Source organism: Convolutriloba macropyga, chromosome 5, assembly GCF_964194025.1.
Source record: "Convolutriloba macropyga chromosome 5, txConMacr16.3, whole genome shotgun sequence".
Classification (NCBI taxonomy): Eukaryota; Metazoa; Xenacoelomorpha; order Acoela; family Convolutidae; genus Convolutriloba; species Convolutriloba macropyga.
In genome coordinates, this window is record NC_134472.1 from 44357402 (window position 1) to 44368842 (window position 11441).

The 11441-nt window shown below is 35.6% G+C and overlaps 2 protein-coding genes across 2 annotated transcripts in view; both read left to right on the top strand.

Moving 5' to 3' along the window:
- Positions 1-278: 278 nt before the first annotated feature.
- LOC142340027 (cytochrome b-c1 complex subunit 6, mitochondrial-like) lies at positions 279-1340 on the top strand. The gene is made up of 2 exons (XM_075390425.1): positions 279-551; positions 976-1340. The coding sequence occupies exons 1-2, from the start codon at positions 303-305 to the stop codon at positions 1129-1131; spliced, it is 405 nt and encodes a 134-aa protein (XP_075246540.1). The 5' UTR covers positions 279-302; the 3' UTR covers positions 1132-1340.
- Positions 1341-6318: 4978 nt separating this feature from the next.
- The window catches only part of LOC142339410 (methylenetetrahydrofolate reductase (NADPH)-like), a 177246-nt gene continuing 172123 nt past the window's right edge, over positions 6319-11441 (top strand). Inside the window, exons 1-2 of the mRNA XM_075389428.1 lie at positions 6319-6415; positions 6948-7105. Of these exons, the coding sequence (XP_075245543.1) occupies positions 6955-7105 (151 nt within the window). The 5' untranslated portion in view covers positions 6319-6415; positions 6948-6954. The remainder of the gene's footprint in view (positions 6416-6947; positions 7106-11441) is intronic.

The following is an 11441-nucleotide window of genomic DNA, read 5'->3' on the forward strand; positions in this document are numbered from 1 at the left end:
CGGCACGCAGGTCTATTCTTTCGCAGCTACTCCGGCAATCTGCCGGCTATGTTTTTCTAATAAAATCATTTGCATTTGTTTTAGTTTTTTGGGTTTAATCAAATTCAACTTCGTTATATTTTTTTAAAGCTATTGTTCAGCATTTTCCTGTCAAGGTGTCTTCCAATTAATATCAGTTGAGTTGAGGAATGAGTTGACAAGGACATATATGGAATATAAAGGTCAATACTTTCCTTCCTTTTTCGTGAAATTAACTGTTTGGATATAATTTCATGATATTTCTTCATAAAAACCCCTCTTCAATGAATTCAAGAGTAGTAATGGCCGAGCAGAGTTCACACGTAAACATTTCTCTTCACTCAAAATTGGGCGACGAGGAAGAGGAGGAACAGGCCACTATGGTTAAGCAGAGTGGAGATGAAGGTGCTCTAGTTAAGGCCGACGGTGGAGATGAAGGGGGTGCAGGTGGTGGTGATGATGATGACGATGATGAAGATGAAGAAGATTTAGTTGATCCCATGGACACATTGAGGGACTCATGCAAAGCACAGGTATGTTCAAACTTCGCTTATATGTTTGTCATGTCCATCGATCATGTAATGCAAACAATGCTGGAAAAATACTTGCTTTGGTAACATGGCGGTGAGACAGACGTATGGATGATGGGGAGGGGATACGGACAAAAATAATATGCTGGGCTAGCTGTAAGCGACTGAAGTGATGTCGGTACAAACGAAACGCTTGCTAATTTGCTTTTGTTTTTGATAAATTTTCTTTTGACCATTTTAAGAGTTGTATCCGAGCTCTTTCCTGACGTTTTGTTTGTACTTTATACTTTTAGAACCAATATTCTAGCAGATATATATTCTACCAGGCAAATTATTTTCCAGATTTTTTTGCTGTATTTCAATCAGTAGGTCAAAGTTAACGTGATCGCCATTTGTAGGCACAAACGTATTTAACTGTTCATTTCAGGCTAATTGTAATGCCCTGAGTGAGAAACTAGACGCGTGCTCCTCCCGAGTAGAATCCAGGAGTAAAAACACTGAAGAATGTATCGAAGAAATGCTTGATCTCATTCACTGTGTAGACGACTGTGTATCCCATAATATCCACCACCACTGGAAGTAACCCAGCACTTACTTTGCCATTTTAATCAATATACGATGGGAGGGTGGCAATTCCTGCTCTCAGTTGAATCACAGACAACTAATTCTTAGATTTCTAACTACTCTACTGGACATGAGTTGTATGTTTAGTCAAAGATTATATGGTACGTTTTACTTGTATTGAGATTAACACACTTTATCTCAAACTGAAATTAACTTTTGCCTCGTCAATCTTTTTCGAGAACTGCATGCAACTCGCATCTAGATATTAAATCCAAATTTCCATCAAGTACTAAATCAAGCGTTATTTGAAATTTGGACAGGAACATCGTCACTCGCTGCCGTATTTTTGATGTTTCTCCATAGTATTGCAAAGCAAGATTACAAACTTATTTACCCCGGCTGATTTTGGAAAACTATATCTCGCCTACCTGTACCAAATAACTGACGTCCACAAAAATAATGGCAATAGTAGGCATTGTTTTGACTTCTCTAGTCATCATGGAAAACTAAGGTCATCCGTCTCTGAAATTTAATAACGTGTGTGATGAACGTTATATATACATGTACTTAGTTATGAAACAAGCAAATTCTCAATAGCAAAGATGAGTATATTTGAATATGAAGCAATATGCTACTGAAGCCAAAATTAGAATGTAGATAAATGTAGTTTTCCATTAAAATGTTTGCAATATCACCGTTACTCATATCGTTGTCTCGATATATAGAATACCGATATATGGAATATCGATATATAGAATATCAAAGATAGTTACCCGATGTTAATTAACTCGGTCTAGCGTCTTTATTTAAGATTTTCTCGGCTCGATAGCAACTTAATCAATACTCTCACTCGCTCGTGGTGTCTTTGCTCTGAATCCTTTCATTCAAACGAAAGTTGTTCAACTAAAATTTTTGGCTGAGCATTTTTCAAGCGAAATTTTATTTTCTGAGTTTCTCTTAATGCGCAAGTTCTGTAATCCTACTTCATACTCACGAGCTCTTGGTGTTTGAGCTGGATTTTTGCAACATGGCGTTTTAGTTTCATGAATTCCTAAACATTCATGGAGCTAACTTGCAAGATGAGTTTACAAATCGGTTTTTTTTATTTGATCTTAAACATTGCTTGCTCAAGTTTGTGGCAATTATATTAGCCCTGCTGGCCTTTTTCTCTTTTTGTCTTCGTTTTTTTTCTGACCATTTGACTTTTCGACCTCAAAGACGGCTTGAACAGGTGAAGCCCGGAGAGCGTTAAGTTCTGTTATAGCCGTACGGCTCACTAGTATCTAAGTATGTGGTTCACCGAAACAATATAAGATACATTAGTTCATGGTGTGAAAGGCATTCCATAGAATGTGACCCCCCATCACCTCATTCCCCTCTCCACCCGTAAACCCACGCGCTCGCGCCCACTCGCGCTCACTAACGCCGCTCCGCCATTCTCGTCCCACTACACCTCAATGTAAATAAAGCTAGCCTCCCGAATCCGTTGCTTGCTACTGATAGCCAGTCGTTTGAGAGCAATTCGTCTGACGTTTTTTGGCTGTGTTGCTTGAATGCTTTTTTGCTCCTACACTTTCCTGCAAATTCTAATTTGAAATTCAAGAGATTATGGGAAAAATTATAGAAGTAAAGATTTAAGATATCAAAGCCTCACTAAATCTGTGGGATTACTTAGGAAATCCAACAAAAGAAATTTGAATAAAAAATGTTTACAACGAAATGTAAAACACAAATCCTACGAAAGAAGAGCAATTTTTAGCCCATAACGGAGAATGGTTGACTTAACAAATCTAGTTTCAATTATTTCGGACAAAAGGCTTCAAAAAGAAGATATTAGAGTATTGAAATGAGCTATAAGAAATTTTACTGAAGTTTGATCAACATGACATCCCCGTTTAGAAGATCTCTATTCAGTTGATTATGCCGCCAAATAAGTTGTTGAATTAACATCGAGTTTTCCACTGTATTTTAAAGTTCTTCGCACTTTTTCAGCTGCACCTGTTTTTAGTTATCTAAGCAATCTTTTGTCTAGCATACGGTATAAAAGGACTTGATCATTTGGTCAAATTAAAAAGATTTTGTTTCTTTTTGTAAAAGCAGCGTGAAAATACGACTTCTCTCTTTTGTTGATAAGTAGAGCATAAATACAAGTTGGATAAAATCCTCCAATCTGAATATGAATTGTGTATAGTTGGTAAAAGTGGATGGGAGATATTTTGAAGGTTCCGTCAGAAAGCCAAAGCGCATTGTTCGTTTTCAGGGATTCTAGATTGTCATGTGTTCCAAAAATCAGCATTCTCTCCTTGTCAGTTGTTCCCTGTCATAAAGGCGGAATTCTTTAAACTTGGCGGGCACTTCGAAATGTCTGTCTGTAATTGGCGGCTCCTGTGAGTTCTCGGATGCTTTTTGGCGGTTTATTGTCCGACAGATCTAGTTGGTAAAGACAGCTGCGTTGCAACATCGGACCCGACTGGTATCAGACTGCTGGCAATCATCATATTATTCACTGGATTCTGTTCTGGCGGTCTCCTTCATTTGACCTAGAATCTTTCGTTTGTACTTGTCCGGGAACAATTTTGTGGTTGTGCTCGTTTTTCGTTAGTAAGTGTTTTCCAGTAGTAATGGCCGTAACTTTACATATATAGGAGCTCCCTTTTGAGCATTTACAATGCGTAGTAGTTTTTGTTTCTAACTCCTTTTGAAACTCATGTCCATCAAGGATTAAAGTGAATCGGTTCTGCTGGGACGTACCCCAAGTCATTTCGCTCATGTTTAGCGTCTATTTTGGCGAAGTTTAAAGAGTAGAATGACGCCTCAAGTTATTTTTTAACAATTCAATTTCTGTGATAATTTTGCGTTTTGTTTAAATTGCGTCTAATTAGTTAATTTGTACCTAATGGTAGACTGGTACCTTAATTTTGGGATTGTACGTTAATTTCAAGATTATAACTATTAAATTATAATTAGGGTAGTTTGGCATTGGGTATAATGGAATTGCGTATTATGGCATTGGGTAATTTGGCATTGGGTATTTTGGCACATTGGGTATTTTGGAATTGGGTATTATGGTATTGGGTATATTGTCCTGACACCATCATTTAACTCACTTAATAATGGATCAGCTGCGCATCGTATACAGCATCTGCAGCACAATGAATTTAGCATCGGAATAATTTGCCGGGAACTCCAAAAATACTTTCTTAATCGGTTAGAATCATAAAGTATCACAAGATTAAGTGGAAAATTATGAGATTACGAAGATCAAACTATGTCAAGCACTTTTGGTGATTGATTGCGAACGAAGTTTGAAACAATTATTGTAAACGCTTTTTTCTTTTTTAACGCAAAATTTTTGCTTGACGGTATTTGCGCCTCTGTTCTGTATTAGCACGGTTTTTGCTCGCAAGTAACTTTTTCACGCTTGAATTACTGATTTTCGCGTGATGTAAATTGCCCTCATTGTGAATTTAAGTCTGTTGCTACCATAAAGACGAAAATATGCGATGATGTTGCCGAGCCGGTATAGCTTAGTGTTTAAGATGTCAAACTACCATTCTGGAGGTCGCGGGTTTGTAATGCCTCTCGGCTCCGATTTTTGCACCCACAAAAAAAATTGTAAGCTACCTCCTCTAATTTAAATTGCACCTACTGTCGTTTGAGAATTCAACCGACGTTAGTGCGCCAGCAACCAATTTCACGTTCATTTTCGACTAATTTATTCGTCCGAAATATAAAGTGACAGACTGACTGACAATGTGCATACAATTTGCAAGTTCCTGCTGTCACAATTGCACTGGAAAGGAGTTCCTTCAGCTATGGAATACGACTTGAATTCAATGAATTGTCGTTTGCTATGAAGTTTATACCACTTGAGCTTGCCTATCTTACAGAAACTGCATTTTTTCAAACTTGATTTTCAAACTTTTGAGTTGATAAATTGTGCGTAAACCTATAATAATAAATAGATTGATTGTTTGCATTGATTTCAAATTCCGATTGCTATTAGATTTTTTTCTTCGTGAATCGTCAATTCAAATATCATTAGTAATGTGTAGAACAAAGGACAATATTCACCGCGTGGCGGGTTAAACTGATGGCTGAATTTCATTTAGACGTGTAAAAATGATTTTAAAATTCTCGTATGAGGTACTAGAGTCTGCTCGTGAACAGAAGTATAATCAACAGAAAAGGTAAAAAACACTATTAGCTTGTGTCGTTTTCAAGGATTGATCATATTCTTGCTAGCCTCTCAGCTGCATACTGTGGTTTCTCGTGATTTTGATGTTTGTTTTCAAAGATTTTGGAATAAAATTTTTAGTGAAGAATGGCAATAAAACCCACAGCGGTCAAATTTGCCACCAATGTCAAGTTTGATTTAGCAGTTCTTAAGGTTCAAAAATTGTTGGTCTGATAACCTCATTCTGGTTTTTGAATTATTTTTTGTAGAACCTGCTCTGAAGTGAATTATTGAAAGACCCTAAAATGTGATCTGATAAATCTTAAGCTGCCTAACTGCCTCGCAGAAAGTTGATCTTGCTAGATCTTCTTGTTGGTTTTCGCAGTTTTTCTTATGAGTATAAAAGGGGACTTGGAAAGTGGGTTTTCCCGGGTTTTCATCCATTTTTTGCATACAACTAATATAGGAAACAAATATTTTAATAATGTGCTTTCAGGTAGTGTAAGGTTGATAGCCAAAAACATTAAAAGCTCATCGATGCAATTTTATTGACTGGTTCTGAATGCTTTTTGTTCGATTCTGGTTGTTCGGTCATAACGTAAATGATTGTTCTGATTCTGTTTTAACGTAACATTCTGATTGTTCAGCCATAACGTATGGAAAACAAAGTAATGCTTCAATTACTAAAAAGCTTCCTACTTGTGTTTCTCAAACTCGCTGCAATGATTTCCTTTATCTGCTTTTTCTAAAGCTTGGTGGGAAATGATCATGCATTTGCTACCCATGGACTTTATAGGAATCTTTCAGAAACGTATAAAATTTAAAGACTGAATATGGTAGAATTTTGGCTTGGGCTATATGAACACCGCTCTTTCGAGAACCTTACAAGTTGTTGCCAATCTTGCAAGGCTATACTCCCAAGAGTCTTGGAAGATTATCAGCCGGTCTCCACTTGGCTGGGTTTAGAAGATAAAAATGTCCTGGGGCTTAGTTCCAAAATTAAATCTAATTAACAAAATTTTTTATTTCAGTTACTATGGTCTGCTTTCCGGCCTATTAGTTGTAAAGAATAATGAAATAATTTGCATTGATTAATTAGTTTCTGCGAACAGCTTGTCAACGCGAGGTGAGTTCTCAGTTAATTAGTATGCTCGACGAATAGCGACGAGTTTGAGGCGCGCCATATTTGTTACGTAATTTGAATTCGTCTTTCAAATTTAACCTGAATTCGGATTTTGAAGATGGTTTGTTCACGTTCATTGAATTCTGCCGAAAGATTGATCAAAGTTTGAAGATTATAAGCTTGGCTGTTGGTATCAGCATTAAAGTTATCTTGATATAGCCCTAGTTGATTTTATTCTTTTGACCTTATGAGCTGACAGGTTATTTAGTGCGAAAATAAGAACAAGATTGTTCAAATTGACTCCTGTCATAGAAATTCTAATTCAAGAGATTTTGTGAGCTAAGATCTGCCAATGTCTTTGATTCTGTTGATGCCGATTAGTGTAACATCTCTAAAAAGAAACTGAGAAAAACGTACCAATTTCAATCCATCTTTAAGGATCAGATAAATTACAGCAGATAATCTGATCAGAATTTGTTAAGCTTGCTTAATCTATCTATATACGCATTTAATCGTTGTGTGACCGTGATAATAGCTAGGACATGGGAGGCTGTGAGATCTCAAACAAATGCTGTTCTGCTGTGGCGGCGGGTGACAATTCAGACACAATAACTGCTACAAATAACGGTGCAATTCAATTCCCACCATTGACTATCGACATGCAGCTGTTGAATGGAACAGCAACTCACGCAGGTAGGAACCCTGAGCTGGTGGTCAATTTTGTAAGTGATCTGTGTCATGAATTATCGACAGTCACAGACCACAATTTGTAGCAGCCGCTAATTATTTGACTGCAAGCTTACCTGTCGTTTTTCAACCAAAATTTAATTCACTCAAACTATTTTCGCAATTAGAACATGTAGAAATGCTTGATGTTTTTTCATGATTGTGTTGTTTGACCTTCAATTTTCCCAGACCAGCTGATAGCGAGGCTGTTGCTTCGTTGTTGTTACGGCAAAAAATAGATATTTTTTATTCTCAATTTCTTTGTTAGTTTGCTCAAAGGGTAATAACTATCTGAAAATTTAGATTTTGTCATTTTGAAGTTTTACTGCTGTAAATAGACGTTTTCTGTTTTAGTCTGTCTATCTCATTCTTTCTCTTACATTTGTTAATTGCTCTATTATTGAGGTTGAGTGCTGTTATTTGACCCGGAAGTAATTTCCTTTCTGTTCAATAGCCGCCTTCAGCCTCTCAACGGCTATTATTTAGGCGCTCTCCTTTTTAGAATTCAAAGAATTTGAATTGTAATGGGGCACTTTGAATTGTAATGGGGCATTGCTCTGAATTATGTATAATTTTAGAATCTAATTGAAACTTCACACCAAATTAGAACACTTTGACACGTTTTCTGTTTTAGTTGGTCTATCTCATTCTTTCTCTTACTTTTGTTAATTCCTCTGTTATTGAGGTTGAGTGGTGTTGTTTGACCCGGAAGTAATTTCCTTTCTGTTCAATAGCCGCCTTCAGCCTCTCAACGGCTATTATTTAGGCGCTCTCCTTTTTACAATTCAAAGAATTTGAATAGTATTGGGGCACTGTCTTTTTAAGATTTGTTCACACATTTTCATGATTTTTGAAGTCAAATTGGAGTAGTGATTTTGGTCGCGCCGAAACAAGAAATGAAGCAAAAATGAGGCAATTTCAGTTTGATTTGTACTGTTGTATCGATTTTTTAAATCGGATTTTTTCTAAATTGTTTTCCCAATCCTTTCACTTCATTCTAGGCCGTTTTTTTTTGTTTGAACCAAGTTTCTCTTTCTCGCTAGTGGATTTTTTGTTCACGTGCGGCAATGAGAAAACCGTATTTGGACAAAAATTCGCGTTCTCGCTACTGGTTTTTTGTTCACTTGAGGCAATTTTACTTTGATTTGTACTGTTGTTTCAATTTTTGATCGGATTTTTTCTAAATTGTTTTCCCAATCCTTTCACTTCATTCTAGGCCGTTTTTTTTTGTTTGAACCAAATTTCTTTTCTCACTAGTGGATTTTTTGTTCACATGCGGCATTTTGACCTTGATTTTCAGTTTTTTGAATTTGTCCTGCTCAAGTACGTCCTGCTCTTTTTTAATGTTCTTTTTAATTCGCTTTACCGTTTGATCACGTTTTTTCGTTTTCCGTAAGTCACGATTTTCACTCTTGACTTCTGATTTACTTCGCCCACTTTTTCAACTGAATGGATTTTAAATTCTTTCACGTACTGAATTACGTAGTATAGTGAATACGGTCAAAGTCAAATGAGCAAAATCAAAAGGAACGGTATAAACCAATAAGTCCCGGCCATTAATTCATAGTGCAGTAGGTTATAAAATTTCATTAGATCAATTGCTAGCTGGCACTAAATATGCCTAATAGCCTTCAGTTTAGAAGCTGAATTATGTATAATTTTAGAATCTAATTGAAACTTCACACCAAATTAGAACACTTTGACACTTAGAAAAATAGTCAATTTCTATCTCTGTTTTTTTTTCTGCTTCAATCCATGTGCGGCAAGCGGGTCAACGGCGTCTATTTTCCGGCATTTTGCCGGCGATGTTTTATATTCTGGATATTGCAATTCAATCGGCTTTTCCTGCTATATTTTTAAATTGGTTTCTTGTATCAACTTTTGTTAAGATCATACGATCACCCTTTGTGCGCTCAGGGCAATTTTTGGCGCTAGGTTTTGCCTAGCAACTGAATTTTTGTTGCCTGATAGCCTGTTTTTTTTCCCAATTAGTTTTTTGCTCATACGAGACTTTTTAAAACTAATTTTTAACGCGCAAACTTTAATTAAACTAACTTTATTTAAAGGTAAAAAACAAGTTTTCTTCAACCTTGTTCGGCCTATTAGCTGCAAAAGATTGATACCACAATTTTCCGTACAATAAAGATATTTTGTTTTGCATTGTATGTGCTCAATTTTCGTAGAAAAAATTGCTAATATTCTTCGGTTTTTAACCATTAGCAAGTTTTTCCATTGGTCCCCTACTTTAGTTGACTTATTGACATCCTAATTAGACGTAATACGCAAGTAACTTGCACGAAGATTACGTGGAACTTTTGAAGTCAATAAGAGAATCTGGCATTCTTCAAGCGCCCCCTAGTGGTTGCAGATGCAAGCTATAATTATGAAGTGACTAGCAGGGGCCACGAAAGCTCGCTTGAAGAATAAATTGGGCTCTGTATATACGAAAATCTGGCATTGTATAATCTGGCACTGTTGTTAAAACTTTCGCGTACGTGTTTCACCCCTACCAAAAATTGTACAAAATTGTTGAATCCCATCCGATTTTCTTTGTAGGTAATATCTTCTCGGTTGAAAAATTGTAATGTCTTTTAATAATTTATATAAGTGCAATCGTAGCTGATCAAATGTGGTAAAATATAGCGTTTTGAGTCAACTTTTTTCCACTGTGGTAATTGGATGGAGTGCAACAAATTGTTGCCAGGATTTCAGGTGAGCGTAAATTACTGTTGCGTATTTCATCAAATTGGGCTCCTAGCAGTTACTCTGGGATCAATGGTGTAAAAAATGGTCAAAAAGTGAGATATGAACGTAGTTTTTAAAACATTGAAATTTACTTTCCAGTTAAGGCAAAAGAATCCCGACACTTATAAGTGAGGCAATGCAATTATTTAAAAGTTCGTTTAAAATTAAATTGGCAACACAAGAAATGACATGCCAACAAACAATTTTCACTAGCTTCTCATAGGCAACGAAATTTATTGTATGAACAAATTTTTCTCTGTATCGAACAGGCCTTTTGAAAAATAGAAGACTTCATGCAATTTAGAGCACTCAAAATAGCAAAAATCAACTTGTGAAATAAATTGAAAAAAAAGTGTATTCTTCTCTAATTTTGCAAACAATTCAATTTTTCTTAGATTTAAACTTTTCAGAATTTTAATAAAGGAGACTAAAAAAAAATCGGTTTCATGGAAGCAACATCAACCAAATTCATTGAATCGTAAAGATGGAAATCTTTTTATTTTTTATCTTAAATCCTTATATCAGAGCAGATCGTTCGAACTAACCTCCTGTAACATAATGGAATACAAATTTCAGAGTTGAGGAATTTTTGTATCACAAGTTTGAAAAATTAAATTTAAATAATCATATTTTTTTTAAAAAAAGATAAATTATGTGTTTTGAAATTGCACTGCGAACTGATCTTTTCGAGCCTGTGTGTGTTTCTGTAAATTGAAAACTAAATGGTTCGTTGATTGTAATCTCCTCATATAAAAACGAAGACCTTTTCTGAAAGATGAAATGGAAATTTTTCTTCTTTTCAGTTCACATAAAAAATAAAAATTTTCTATTTTAAAAATACTCCGACGAGTGAACAGTACTCCGAAGAGTGAAAATGCGTTAACCTAAAACATACTGACAACCCATGTACTTCAATGATACTAATGAAGACAACTTTTACGGACAGCCTTTAAAATTAAAGTTTCTTACTTGTTAGACACAAGTAGTGGCATAGTGCAAAAATTTCTGGAATCTTAAAAAATTAGAAAAATTACTTGATAATTGCTGGAAATTGCTGTTTAAATATTTCTGAAAACAAAATTGAGTTTATTAAAGTTAGCTGTGAACGCATCTGCGCGATTATAAAAAACGGCAAATTGTGGTCATGAAACATCAAAAATGACAAAATTTTTGGAAATTTCAAAAAAAAATTTTTGTGTCAAATCTACAATTTCTGATATAATTGCCTCATGAAGTCCACACATAGTATTCCAAATAAAACAAACAAGACTAAAATGAATAGTGACGAACCATGGGTAAAGATCAGTTGCCAGAAGTAAAATTTTTGGAAAGATTTCTTCGGGTCCGATTCGTATTTGTTTGTGCGCGCGTGCTTGTGTTTTTGTATGTTTGTGTGTGCGTGTGTGTAGTGCGTGGTATGTGTGCAAAAGAGAAGGAGAAAAGAACAAAGAGTTACTATGAGATTTTAGTTCCTTTAGATGTTGAACGCAAAGACGCTGAATGCAAAATTTATCAGAAACCATTAAAAAATTTAAAAAACTTATGTTACAAATTGCGG

Coding starts and splice junctions, on each gene's coding strand:
- LOC142340027 (XM_075390425.1), top strand. CDS start 303: ATGAATTCAAGAGTAGTAATGGCCGAGCAGAGTTCACACGTAAACATT. Junction 552..975: donor GGGACTCATGCAAAGCACAG/GTATGTTCAAAC, acceptor TGTTCATTTCAG/GCTAATTGTAATGCCCTGAG.